The sequence below is a fragment of the Drosophila subpulchrella genome, unplaced genomic scaffold (assembly GCF_014743375.2).
Source record: "Drosophila subpulchrella strain 33 F10 #4 breed RU33 unplaced genomic scaffold, RU_Dsub_v1.1 Primary Assembly Seq42, whole genome shotgun sequence".
NCBI lineage: Eukaryota > Metazoa > Arthropoda > Insecta > Diptera > Drosophilidae > Drosophila > Drosophila subpulchrella.
The window spans coordinates 1689633-1704508 of NW_023665635.1; the positions used below are offsets into that span (position 1 = coordinate 1689633).

General features: G+C 50.2%; 1 protein-coding gene across 1 annotated transcript in view; it reads left to right on the forward strand.

Moving 5' to 3' along the window:
* Window positions 1–7500, forward strand: part of LOC119562305 — a 239037-nt gene extending 231537 nt beyond the window's left edge. The window contains exons 2-4 of the mRNA XM_037875461.1: window positions 6525–6872; window positions 6962–7250; window positions 7423–7500. Of these exons, the coding sequence (XP_037731389.1) occupies window positions 6525–6872; window positions 6962–7250; window positions 7423–7500 (715 nt within the window). The remainder of the gene's footprint in view (window positions 1–6524; window positions 6873–6961; window positions 7251–7422) is intronic.
* The last annotated feature ends 7376 nt before the right edge of the window (window positions 7501–14876 follow it).

Consider the following 14876-nt stretch of genomic DNA (forward strand, 5'->3'; position numbering starts at 1 on the left):
ACCCGGAGTGGAGAGATCCAGCGGGCCGTGCGCAAAAGGAAAATAACGGTTTCCGGAGGCCCTATATAAGGCCGCAGAGCGCAGGCAGCTGGATCAGTCGATCACGAGGAGTCAAACCTTCAAGATCAGTTAAAGTACCAAGTGAACAGTCAGTCAAGCAAGTAATCTACGAGGGAGCCACAACCAAGCGAGTCGTCGGAAGCAGCGCCGTGGGAAGCATACAAGGAGCAAGATCGCTACCTCGAGACGTTCAGGATTGGGACATCAGGAATCTCCGAATTGAGACACAAGTGGCTGAGTTCCGGAAGGCATCACACGGCTAAGTCAAGGCGTTTGTTTTCCAACTTTGTCACGACCACACCCTGGCGAGTCGCCCGGCGGGTCTGTCAGAGACAAGCGAAAGAGGCCTACGACGAAGAACCGTCAGCTTGGAGGGGAAAGTTATCTGAGACCCAGCGTACCTTGCCCGACCAAGCAGGACCTGGCGTGACGGACGAGCGGTGGATCGATTTGCGGTTTCAAGAGGCGTTCGCCTGGAGAGCCCTGCGATTACCGACGAAGTTCCCGAACAGCAACCGCCCAACTCCCCGAGTGCCTGAACACCAAGCTACTGGTCAGGAGACAGCGCAGAGGACATCGGCAGCGACGCCAGCAGACATCTCCGGCAGCCACGTTTCCATCGCCGCGCGGAGCTCATTGGGGAGCGCAGGAGTGTCGCGGACGTCACGCATTAGGGTGAAGCCGGGTGGAACGTTCGTTTGCGCTAGGCGTAAACGAAAGTGGACTGCTTCCTGGCGGTAGCCTTGACTGTCAGCGCGATCTGAGCAAGAACCTAGCGGGACCGTTCGGGACGGAGCAAGGGACAGGTATTGCCTCGAAAGGCGTCGGCCTGGAGAGCAAGGCTTGTTCACCCTAGTCTGAGAACGGTGACGCTTCCCTTATCCCACAAGGCCGAACTCTCTGCGAGTGTAAGGCGCGACAAGCGACCCCAAGGCAGCGCGTCGGCAAGCGAGCAGAGGCGGCCACTACGAGCATCCCGAGACACAGGAGCCAGCGGACGTCGAGTCAACGCGTCGACAAGCCAGGAAGAGGAGCACCAGTAGCCGGCGGAAATAGAGCAAGGAGATACCGAAGCTAGCCCAGCCACACACCCGCTGTACTTATACCACGAGAATAAATCCCACTGTTACCATTTGACCCCCTTGTTTTCTCACTGATCTACGGGGCAGTCACGTCATATATTTGGTGGGACGAACACACAATCTTCTGAGCTAGCCGCACGAATCTCGTAGCGGGCAGACGACAAAATCATTTCGATACATCTGGCGCCCAACGTTATTGTCCCAACAGTGAGAACAGCACAATAAAAATGGGAAAGAAGTGGATTTACCGCCTTAAGAAGGAGGACTTCGCCCATGTCGCACAGAGGCCTAATGTCGCCCTGAAGGGCAGGCTAGACGACATGAGGAAGGCACTGTCGGAATACTACTCAGAAACAGAGAACAACCCACAACTCGTCGACATCTGGGCCTAACTGGAAGCAACATACCACGACAGAGCCGGCCCAAGCATTACGTTAACGAACGCAGAAGGGGAGAGAAAAAGAGGCCCTCAGGAGAGAGTCAGGCCAAGATAAGAAAACAGCAGCGCTGACCCCGAGACCAAGCCAGTCGGACTATGCAAAGGTCGCTAAACAGGTCCGCGAATGGTCGTTCAGGTTCGACGGGGCGGAAAAACCATTTGAGTTCCTGGAGCAGGTAGAATTGTCCGCCAACACGTACGGCTTGGACCTTGATATGATCCCTCGAGCGATTCCGGAGTTGCTTAAAGGAAGGGCTTTGAAATGGTTCATCGCCAACAACAAGCAATGAAGAACCTGGGCAGAGTTCATAGAACACCTATTCCACACCTATTTTCTGCCAAGAGATTTCTTCACCAGGCTGGCCGACCAGGTCCGGCAACGGAAGCAGGGCTTCAGCGAGTCGTTCAAGGGCTACATGATCGACATGCAGACGATGGTGAGGCCACTTAACTATTCTACGAAAGAGACTTTAAGGGTCATTAAAGAGAACGCACCCCAAGCCTACGGATTTTCTTAAGAGCATAAACAGTGTCGGACCTGGATACGCTAATGATCCTAGCCGATGAGTACGAAGAACTTAAAAAGGAACGGGAAGTTTTCGCACAGAAGAACAAGTTCTCAAAGACCAAGTCGGCATCACCAACGCAGGTGACATGCAGAAGAAGCGAGGAGACGGATAACCAGGACACACGAGGAAATGACCAATGGTCACCTCCACACCAAGCCAGACGACAGCAGGCCACAGACGCACCACGCGGAGGCCATTGGACACCACCCCCACAGCAACAGAGACAGCCAAACAATACCTTGTGGACGCCGCCAAGCAACACACAGAGGCCACAAGATGCCACCCATATCACAGACCCGCAGGAGGCCTGTCGGAAATGCGGTGGGAACGGACACTGGGCTAGGGGATGTCGAAACCAGCGGCTGTTATTTTGCTGGATACGCGGCAAGGTGGGTGTCAGAAGCGTCGATTGCTGCCAACAATCGGGAAATGGCCAGCGATCTCAGCCGCAGAGAGGCGAGCGGGGATCGCACAATGCCACCTCTCCAAACTAACGGGCAAGCTAATCAAGGAGGAGCAGCAGTTGTCCGCAGCTGTGATGATTGGTGGGAACAGCTACAAAGCCACAATCGACACCGCAGCAACGGCAATCTTCGTTAGCCAAGAAATGGCGGACAATATTGCTGCTCTAGAAAGATTTACAAGGACAAGACGGCAAGTTAGGTTGGCAGATGGAAGGTGCGGAGGAATTAATGCGCAGCTCGAGGTGGAGGTCAAATTCGGCAACAAACAAATGACCATGAGCCTGTTGATTTTACCCGGAGTAGTGGATCCATTAGTGTTGGGATGGAACTTTCTGAAACAAGTCGGAACCGAGATATGGTGTGCTGGACACGAGATAATAATACCAGCCAGGAACCGACACAATGGATGGCTCGAGGAGAAGCTATTAGCAGCAGTCGTTCAACAAGGAAACGAGTTGGACGATACTACAGCGTTCCTTGAAGCAGAGCTGGCAGACTTCAGCACAATGACGGGAACATCGAATATGGCAGAACACCAGATCAAAATGAAGGATGACAAGCCAATCAAGCAGAGATACTTCCCCAAGAACACAAAAATTCAGGGGGATATCAACGCAAAGGTGGACGAGCTTCTCCAAATGGGGTTCATAGAGCATTTAAAGAGCCCCTACAGCTCCCCCATAGTGATGGTGAAAGAGAAGACAGTTAAGTGGAGACTGTGTGTCGACCTCAGACAGATCAACGCGAAGTCAGTGAAGGATGCCTACCCAATGCCCCGCATAAACTACATCCTAGATCAACTAAGGTAAGCGCGGTACATCAGCAGTTTGGACCTGAAGGATGGATACTGGCAGATCCCACTGGAAGAGAGTAGCAGGCAATATACGGCGTTCACGGTACCAGGCAAAGGTCTGTTTTAGTGGGGGGTAATGCCGTTCGGCCTTCACTCGGCGTGGGCAACGTTTCAGAGAGTTTTGGACCAAGTAATTGGCCCCGAGATGTCACCTCACGCATTCGCTTACCAGGATGACATAATAGTGATCGGTCGCACGCTGGAAGAACACAAAAGAAACGTGAGAGAAGTGTTCCGGTCCCGTCTAAAGGAGGAAAACCTGAGGCTGAATCCAGAAAAATGCCAATTCTTTAAGAAAGAACTGCTGTACCTGAGACATCGAGTGACTAGCGAGGGAATAGGAACAGATCCAGAAAAAGTAGTCACCATCGCCGAACTGGAACCGCCATCGACCGTCAAAGAGCTCCGGCAATACCTAGGAGTAGCGTCGTGGTACCGCCGATTTATACCAGATATTTCCAGAATCTTCAAGCCCTTGAATGACCTGTTGCGCAAAGTAAGTGGGAGTGGACACCAGAGCACTAGATGGCGTTTGAGGAAGTAAAGGCAAGACTCGTGGCAGATCCGGTGCTAGCATACCCGGACTTCAGTAGAACTTTCATCCTGCAAACAGACGCCAGCGACTACGGCATTGGAGCAATACTGACCCAGGGCACCGAAAAGGGCGAAAGAGTAATCTCCTATTCGAGCCGAACACTGAACGACGAGGAAAAGAACTATTCAACAACGGAGAAGGAGTGCTTGGCGATCGTCTGGGCGATCCGGAAGCTCTCGCCATATCTGGAAGGCTACCACTTTAAGGTAGTAACCGACCGCATGGCCCTGAAGTGGCTTAACAGCATCGAAAGCCCTTCAGGAAGGATCGCCATATGGGCCCTGGAGCTACAACAGTACGACTTTGAGATAGCGTACAGAAAGGGTCAGCTAAACGTGGTGGCCGACGCATAATCAAGACAACCACTACCAGAGACGCTACGAGGATTAAAAGAGGCATCGGCAACAATAGCTTCAGGAGGGTGCAGCTGGATCAAGGACATGGGCGAAAAGATAAGGACCCAACCGCAGAAGTACCCGGACTATGTTATGGATGGTGAGACACTGTACAGAAACATACCTCAACGCGCAGACAGTGAAGACGTCGCGTCATGGAAGATGTGCGTCCCAAAGTCGCTACGAGAAACAGTGTTGAGGGAAAACCATTACGCTCCGTCTGCGGGACACGTAGGAAGCCGGAGGACAATTGCACGGTTGGCAGCCCGATACTACTGGCCAGGCATGCATAAAGACGGCCGAGCCCACGTAAGAAAATGCGAGACTTGCATGCGGTTTAAGCCCAATCAGATGCAGGCGGCCGGGAAGATGTTGACCCAAGTGCCGGAGGAACCATGGGCCACGGTATGTGCAGACTTCGTTGGACCCCTACCAAGATCTAAGCACGGGGATCAAATGCTGCTGGTCATGATAGACAGATTTTCGAAATGGACGGAACTGGTGCCCCTACGCAGTGCGACAGCAGAGTCGCTCAAGAAGGCGTTTAGGGAGCTCATAATCGCAAGGTACAGGGTCCCGAAGGTGGTCATAACGGACAACGGAGTGCAGTTTGCAAGCCGTATCTTCAAGAGTTTTCTGGCTGAGATGGGTATCAGAAAACAGTTCACCGCACCATACACACCACAAGAGAATCCGACCGAATGAGCAAACAGAATGGTCAAGACCATGATTGTGAAATTTGCAGGGCGGGACCACAGAAACTGGGACGAGAAGTGACCGGAGATTATGCTAGCAGTAAACACGAGCACATCAGAATCCACCGGCCATACACCGGCCTTTCTTACCCAGGGCAGGGAACCACGTCTACCCAGGAAAAGGCCAACAAACTAAGGGAGTTATTCGAGATCGTGCGGCGAAATATGGAAAAGGCGTCCCAGGATCAAGCCAGGCACTATAATCTGAGAAGGAGACAGTGGTCACCAGCGGTGGGCGACATTGTGTGGGCCAAGGAACATCACCTGTCCAAAGCGGCTGAAGGATTCGCTGCAAAACTTGCCCCGAGCTACGATGGCCCTTTCCAGGTTGTGGATTTCGTCTCTCCAGAGATCTGAAAAATTAGCCACACACAGTCGAAGAAAGAAAGGACAGTTAACGTTGGCGAGCTCAAGCAACAACAAAACGAGCAGACAGCAGAAACGTCAGATGTCTAACAACAGGTACGAGGCGACAGGATTAGGCGTCAGGCCGAAGCGAGAGTCATCCATACGCCACAGAAAGAAAAATCAGGATAGCACAAGGACATGGATAAGGATTTCACGTTGATGCAGACTGCGAGGCCACAGGATTATGCGTCAGGCCTAAGCGAGAGTCATCCACACGCCACTCAGAAAGGTCAACCATAAGGATAGGTCACAAGGACATGGATAAGGATTTCATATTGATCCAGACTGTGAGGCCACAGGATTATGCGTCAGGCCTAAGCGAGAGTCATCCACACGCCACGCAGAAAGGACAATTGCAGGGATAGGTCACAAGGACGTGGATAAGGATGGCTGGTGATCCCAACCGCAAGACAACAGGATTCAGCGTCGGGCAGTGGCCAGAGTCATCCGCGATTGCGCCAGGCGGAAGGGACACTTACAAAACGGCACAAGGATACGGGTAACGTGTAGGGATCCACCCGCAAGGCAACAGGATTCAGCGTCGGGCATTTGCCAGAGTCATCCGTGGTTACGCCAGGCGGGAAGGACACGGACAAGGTCGACAACAACAGTAGCAAAAGCACATCATTTCGAACAGGAAGGATACCCCAATAATACCCCAAGGATACCCAAAGGACACCCGAAGGATACCCTAGGGATAGCCCAACGATACCCCAAGGATACCCGAAGGACACCCGAAGGATACCCCAATAATACCCGAAGGACACCCAGAGTGGCGGCTCCGGAGAGCGGCGGCGGGCAACCGAATACTGCGCGGGACGACGGACGTAGAAGGAGCGGAACTCCCGAGGGGCCACGCAGAGGCTGTCTGCCGGGCCACTGAGGAAACTCGATAGAGGTTCAGGGTCTGGGAGCCGTCGGACGAGGAGCAGCAGCGGACGACGGAGAAGGAGGCGCGGTGGCATGCCCGCCTGCAGGAGGTGGAGGAGGAAGAGCGTCGATTGTGGGAGGAACCGGTGCAGGACTCGTGGGAGGTCCCACTCACCCCCAGTTACGCGGCCGAGGAGCCCAGTCCGGGACGGAAGAGTGAGGATGGGGACGAGCCCTGCGCGCCATCCCCTCCGCGGTGGCTGCCGGAGGTGCCACCCACTCCCCGCTACGAGGGGGAGTGGTTCGCAAACGAGGTTCGGGATAGCGACGGAGGAGCTCCGTTGGCCACGCCGCCGTGGAGGCCGGCCCGGCCACCCACGCCGTGATACGTCGAGCCAGAGCGACCGAACGCGCAACCACAATCCGAGCAATCGACCGCGCAGCCGCAACCACAACCGCACGTGGATGCAGCCCACCAGGTACAGGGAGGGAGGCGGAATCGCTGGAAAAAGGACCCTGGGTGTGGCTCGAGCCACCGGCCACCCAAAGACCTCCGCTGCAGCGGCCTTCGACCCCCGGAGCGACGCGCCCGCGGCCGCAGTTCACGCGACAAGTATTGGCCCCGGAGGAAGGAGGCTGGCGTGAGATCGCTAGAAGCGAATGGCCGGAGGGGATCGAGGAGGCACCCGCGGTCGCGACGGCACGGCGGAAGGGCGGCAGGCGTTGCGTCTTGGTCACCGAAGGCGGACCGAGGTACCGGGTGAGGCTCGGAGTTGCGGGCATCCGGGGTTCGCACTACAAAAGAAACATTCAGAAAAACACAAAAACAATGGACAAGCATGGGCCGCACGAGCAACCTGAAATTCAAAGGGGCTTAATGCAGGAAGCAGAAACGAACATCATAACACTTACCTATTGTCCCGGTTGCGAAGCAAATGCGAAGTCCTCTCCGCACCCGCTCTCGAAAGTTGCCAATATGGAGTCAGATGCAGCCAACAGAGGACGAGTGAAGGGCGAGAGAGGACGAAAAGAGAGAAAAAGGACGAGATGGAAAGGAGTGAAAGAAATACAAAAGAAACGTACCTATGAAAGTTGCAAAATCACCACGAGCCAGGGTAGGGGGCGCCTCGATAGGCGATCGATTGGCACTAGACGAAAATGGAAATATAGGCAAAACGTGGAAATATCGCAACAAACAGGAGGCAACGCCGCACCGTCGGTATCGATAGTCGAAAAAACATCGATCAAGCACGGATGGTGTGACCAGGCGGAGGAACCATAAAAAGGAGTAGGACGCACCAATGAGCAGCGAGCTGGGACTGATAGCCCATGGGTATCGATGTCCCAGTGGAGTCATGGAAAATATCGGCGCGGGAGATTCAAGTTGCTACGAGGAGGATGACCAGCGCTGTAGAAACTCAATGGAGTTCAGAGCGTCGAGGGAGCGTCGAGGGAGCAACGAGGGAGTGCCGCGGGAATCGGAAGGAGCATCACAAGGACTCGAAGGCTAGAATATGCAAGGAAGCGCTGGAGAGTAGGACCGAGTTTTTTCAATGTTTCCCGAAGTAGGGGGGGAATGTGAGGAGTTGAATAACTCCCCACAAGTCTAAGCAGCAGCAGCAGCAGCAGATGGCCGGCCGCTCACAAGATACGCAGTGAATTCGCGTAGTGACGGCGCGGCGAGGAGAGAGTTTGGAGACCAAGGACGGAGAACGAGAGAGTTTGGAGGCTAAGGATGGAGAACAAGAGAGTTTGGAGACCAAGGATGGAGAACGAGAGAGTTTGGAGACCAAGGATGGAGCTCAGAAGAGTTTGGAGACCAAGGAGCGGATAATGAGAAAATGGAGACTTGGCGGGCAGAGCAAGAGTGCCGTGTGCAAAAGGAGATAACGGAACTTCACCGGACTTTGGACTCTGCCGTGAACTTTGTACCGGGAGAAGAAGTGCCACATCTCGCCAGTGGAGCGGCACACACCGCCACCGAAGGCGGACGGAGGTACCGGGTGAGGCTCGGAGTTGCGGGCATCCGGGGTTCGCACTACAAAAGAAACATTCAGAAAAACACAAAAACAATGGACAAGCATGGGCCGCACGAGCAACCTGAAATTCAAAGGGGCTTAATGCAGGAAGCAGAAACGAACATCATAACACTTACCTATTGTCCCGGTTGCGAAGCAAATGCGAAGTCCTCTCCGCACCCGCTCTCGAAAGTTGCCAATATGGAGTCAGATGCAGCCAACAGAGGACGAGTGAAGGGCGAGAGAGGACGAAAAGAGAGAAAAAGGACGAGATGGAAAGGAGTGAAAGAAATACAAAAGAAACGTACCTATGAAAGTTGCAAAATCACCACGAGCCAGGGTAGGGGGCGCCTCGATAGGCGATCGATTGGCACTAGACGAAAATGGAAATATAGGCAAAACGTGGAAATATCGCAACAAACAGGAGGCAACGCCGCACCGTCGGTATCGATAGTCGAAAAAACATCGATCAAGCACGGATGGTGTGACCAGGCGGAGGAACCATAAAAAGGAGTAGGACGCAGCAATGAGCAGCGAGCTGGGACTGATAGCCCATGGGTATCGATGTCCCAGTGGAGTCATGGAAAATATCGGCGCGGGAGATTCAAGTTGCTACGAGGAGGATGACCAGCGCTGTAGAAACTCAATGGAGTTCAGAGCGTCGAGGGAGCGTCGAGGGAGCAACGAGGGAGTGCCGCGGGAATCGGAAGGAGCATCACAAGGACTCGAAGGCTAGAATATGCAAGGAAGCGCTGGAGAGTAGGACCGAGTTTTTTCAATGTTTCCCGAAGTAGGGGGGGAATGTGAGGAGTTGAATAACTCCCCACAAGTCTAAGCAGCAGCAGCAGCAGCAGATGGCCGGCCGCTCACAAGATACGCAGTGAATTCGCGTAGTGACGGCGCGGCGAGGAGAGAGTTTGGAGACCAAGGACGGAGAACGAGAGAGTTTGGAGACTAAGGATGGAGAACAAGAGAGTTTGGAGACCAAGGATGGAGAACGAGAGAGTTTGGAGACCAAGGATGGAGCTCAGAAGAGTTTGGAGACCAAGGAGCGGATAATGAGAAAATGGAGACTTGGCGGGCAGAGCAAGAGTGCCGTGTGCAAAAGGAGATAACGGAACTTCACCGGACTTTGGACTCTGCCGTGAACTTTGTACCGGGAGAAGAAGTGCCACATCTCGCCAGTGGAGCGGCACACAGGCGTGCCACAAGCGGGACGGCAGCAGTGGGCAGAGCTTCGGTTGGAAGCGGTACGTGAAGGACAAGTGGGTCAACCAGAAGGCACGGACTTTGGACCCGGAGTGGAGAGATCCAGCGGGCCGTGCGCAAAAGGGAAATAACGGTTTCCGGAGGCCCTATATAAGGCCGCAGAGCGCTGGCATCTGGATTAGTCGATCACGAGGAGTCAAAGCATCAAGATCAATTAAAGTACCAAGTGAACAGTCAATCAACCAAGTAATCTACGAGGTAGCCACAACAAGGCGAGTCGTCGGAAACAGCGCCGTGGGAAGTACACAAGGAGCAAGATCGCCAAGTCGAGACGTTCGGGATTGGGACATCAGGAATCTCCGAATTGAGACACAAGTGGCTGTTTCCGGAAGGCATCACAAGGCTAAGTCAAGGCGTTTGTTTTCCAACTTTGTCACGACTACACCCTGGCGAGTCGCCCGGCGGGTCTGTCAGAGTCAAGCGAAAGAGGCCTACGACGAAGGACCGTTAGCTCGGGAGGAAAGTTGTCTGAGACCCAGCGTACCTTGCCCGACCAAGCAGGACCTGGCGTGACGGACGAGCGGTGGATCGATTTGCGGTTTCAAGAGGCGTTCGCCTGGAGAGCCCTGCGATTACCGGCGAAGTTCCCGAACAGCAATCGCCCAACTCCCCGAGTGCCAGAACGCCAAGCTACTGGTCAGGAGACAGCGCAGCGGACATCGGCAGCGACGCCAGCAGACATCTCCGGCAGCCACGTTACCATCGCCGCGCGGAGCTCATTGGGGACCGCAGGAGCGTCGCGGACGTCACGCATTAGGGTGAAGCCGGGTAGAACGTTCGTCTGCGCTAAGCGTAAAGCAAAGTGAACTGCTAGGCAGCTTCCTGGCGGTAGCCTTGACTATCAGCGCGATCTGAGCAAGAACCTAGCGGGACCGTCCGGGACAGAGCAAGGGACAGGTATTGCCTCGAATGGCGTTGGCCTGGAGAGCAAAGCTTGTTCACCCTAGTTTGAGAAAGGTGATGCTTCACTGGTTTGACCAGTGACACGCAAATCTAAAAGAAGTGATCTTTCACTTATAACAGGACAACAAAAAAGTTGTATTTAGGCATGTCATATGCGTAAGACTGATCTGGAGGACTTGATGTTGAATAGGTGGTTTGAAAAAACTGTGTAAAAAGATCGGCTATAGCCTGATCAGTGCTTGCGGCCGAATTTTTAAATTTAAGTGATGATGGATAACTTGAAGATTTACGCTTTGTGTTAACAAAATTATAAATCTGTTTTGGAACCAGTGTAAACTGGGTCTTGCAACGAGCTAAATAGTTTTTATAACACTGGGCGTTAAGCACGGAAAAATCAGACCGAGCACTTAAGTATCGGGAAAAGGCAGCTTGTGAACCGAAGCTCTATACTTTTTGTAGAGTCTAGACTTTACATTTTTAAGTCGTGCCAACTCTTTGTTAAACCACGGAGGTTGGTTTGAAATTTTTGGATAATACGTAGGAACGCATGTATCAAAAACTGCGTTTAATACATTATAAAATATATTAACAGCTTCAGTTATATTAGTACATAAGTAAAGATTAGACCAATCCGAGCAAGCTATAAGGCTATGTGTGAGTGCAAAGTTTGCTCTACGAAAGCAGGGGATGCGTTTAGCTGACTTTTCATGTAGTTCATGCACTGTTGTACCCGAGTCAATAGTCAGCTTCAGCGTTGGGTGATATGGGTCTTCTGGTAAAGTAATTGTTGAGGTTTTAACAGTGCAAACACAATCTGGACTGGAAAACAAGCATAGATCCAGTAACCATCCTAACAAATTTAGAACATGACTTACTTGCGACAATGAAATATCAAGTAAACCGTCATAAAAATCATGTTGCGTTGAAGGCAACAATATGTTTGATGTTTTCACGGTGGACCATGTCGCCCTAGGTATATTAAAGTCACCTAAAACTATTAACTGATCACTATCTGATAGTTTACTTGAAATAAACTGGATAGCGGACAGCTGTTTTGCATATATTGGGAATTCAGATGACGGCGGATTATAGGAACATGTTATGTATATAGAAATACCCGGAAGGGACAGTTTTATACACAAAAGATTAATGTCATTTATTTCGTCGAACGTTATTACTTCAGACGTTAATTCTGAGTCAACTGCAATTAAAACTCCACCTCCACGTCGGGACGGACGATCAAGCCTGTAAGTTGTGTACTTACTTGAAAAGACTTTAGAACTAAGAATTTCCGGTGTCAACCAGTTTTCTGTAAACACAATAACATGAGAAGACAAGGAAAAAATATCATTATACAATTTGGACAGCTTACTTTGTAAACCTCATGTAATCTGATAAGAAAGCAGAAGGAAAGAATATAGTTTCTTGAAATAGATGAAGATGTAGATGTGGATGGCTCTTTAAAGGGATTTCCAACTTCCTTTGAACGATTTTTTTTTTAGCTTCGTACTTTTGGCTGAGCACAGAGTTGCAAAATGAGCACAGGGATCACCGATCTTAAATGATTATACTTCTCTAGTTTTTTTTTTGTGCGGCAGCTGAGATCGACTGCTGTGCTGCAGACCCTGGATCGCCAAAGGGGGTTTCACTAGCGGCATCCGTGGGTTGTCTATCGACCTCGATCTTTTTACGCTTAGGGGAATCGGGCTCAGATAGCATACGGCTAGTGAGCTGCGACTCAACCGCAACAAGCAGATCCGTTTTTGTACTGGTGTTCCGGTTTAGTTCCGTAACAGTGCTTTTTGTAAGCTGCCTTATAAAGATTGCCTGGGTTTGATAAGCAATGCATTCATCACAATAGTAGCGCAAGCCACTTCTCATGTCGATTGCCTCGCGTACCAGGCCCGAATAGACAAGGCTCGCACGAATAACACGGAATGCTCCGTTGTCCAACCGAAATCAACGACTTGCATTTCATTAAATTGCAGACAGCCATTATCGCGATAATAAAGCTACTCAATTAAAAGAAAGAGTAAGAGAGCGGGAGAGAGTGAGCGGGAGTGAATAAGCTAAGGGAGCGTAAGTTTTTGATGTTCCAACAACAAAGGTATATGCGGGAGTGCGGGAGAGCGGGTAACTATCGTTTAGACTCTTACCGCGTAAGTTTTTGATCGTTTAGACTCTTACCGCTCCAAACAGCGTTTGGAAGAAAAGGGGAAAACAATAACAACAACCACTGCACAGAGATAAGACGTTCAAACTAATTTTGTTAATTTAAACACAATACAATCACTATACACTCGCGAAGCAAACGGATGCTGTTGGGGATATAAAAAGTTATATAAATGAAGGAAAATATGAATTAAGCCCCGATGGTTTATGGACAAAAAAAAAACAAAAATTCGGAGCGCAAGACAAAAACACGACCGTTCACTGAAAAAGCGACTCTATTAACTCGACTCGTATTAACTGCCGCTAAGCTGGCTTTTTTGCGTTTGGGCGAGTCAGTTAGTAATTTTTATACGCGTTACTCGTATACTAGATTCGTCGGAAAGTATATAACAGGCAGAAGGAAGCGTTTCCGAACCCTTAAAGTATATATATTCTTGACCAGGATCACTAGCCGAGTCGATCTAGCCATGTCCGTCTGTCTGTCTGTCCGGATGAACGCTGAGATCTCGGAAACTATGAGAGCTAGGCTTTTGAGATTTGGCATGCAGATTCCTGAGCTTCTTACGCAGTGCAAGTTTGTTTCAGCAGAGTGCCACGTCCACTCTAACGCCCACAAACCGTCCAAAACTGTGGCTCCTACAGCTGAATATGTTGTTCTCATCAGTACCTATCGATTGATCCAAAAAAAAGTTTGCCACGCCCACTCTTACGCCCACAAGCCGCCCAAACCTTTGACGCCCACAATATTCATGCTAGTTACAAAATTTTAACTGAAATATATTGGTCTCGTCAATACCTATCAATTGATCCAAATACCTATCGATTGATGCCACGCCCACTCTAACGCCCATAACGCTTAAATCTGTCTACCGCCGGTAGGTGGCGCATTTTAATCTAGCTTTTTGACTAGCATATCTCCATTTCCCTTTGGTCCCTTTAGCTGAGTAACTGGTATCTGATAGTCGAGGTACTCGACTATAGCGTTCTTCCTTGTTTATTTTTAAATTGGCCAAAAACGGAATTGAACCCCTCATTGAGCTGTTTAAAAGCACCTGAGAGATGTCTCGAGCTTGCTTTATAAAGCCGTTCATCTCAACTACCATTTCCTTGCAGGATCCACATGACCACATGAGACCAGAATTCAGATCAATGAAGTCTTTGACTCTGCCAGTAAATCCTGCACATTGAACGTGAATCATCGATTCGCAGAGCCATCAGAAAATATATGGGTCTTTAGTTGAAGACGGAAGAGTACCATTTTTTTTAGAACAGACAAGAGCCATTTAAAGAAAATTAAATAAAATAAAGTTAACTCCAAAACCACAAAGGCACAAAACACGAAAAAAAATTAGAGCGCGAGATCGCGTATTAAATCAAATGTAAGAGAGCAGGAGAGAATAAATCTTCTATCGACTGAGAGTGGCTTGTGGGACACTGACAACAAGAGACAGAGAATAGCACACAAAAAGTCTACCAGAAGTTCGGCAGGTTCAGAGAGTGTAAGTTACAGTTGTAATATAGAGCGGGCGAGAGTGAGGGAATAAAAGAGTTTTAGCAAGTTTAGAGAGTGAAAATTACAATAACCATGCAAGGAGACTAAACAAATCTAATAGAAATATTAAAATAACTATAACCACATAGCCTTTTACTGGGAGATCTAGCTAATAACACTAACACAACGGTCAGACTAAGCTTTGTTAATGAACAAACACAAGACACTTGTAAGCCACCTAACTTTCAATGTTCCTGTTAGACTAACACGAAATTATTATCTTTTTTATCTCTTTATTTGCCACGATGTACATCAAATTTTTGTCTGCTTGAGCCCTTTCGCGTTCTATGTAATAATTACAACAACCTTTATCATTTAATTTGCACTTCAACTTCTATCCCGGTATTAAAAACTAATATTTTAACTCATTTGCTTCATTCTTAGTTGCGTCTTTTATTTTCATTTGTGTCCCGTCTCGATTTGTTTTTTGTATCTTCCTCGCGAACTTCCGTTTTTTGCCCAAATTGATAAA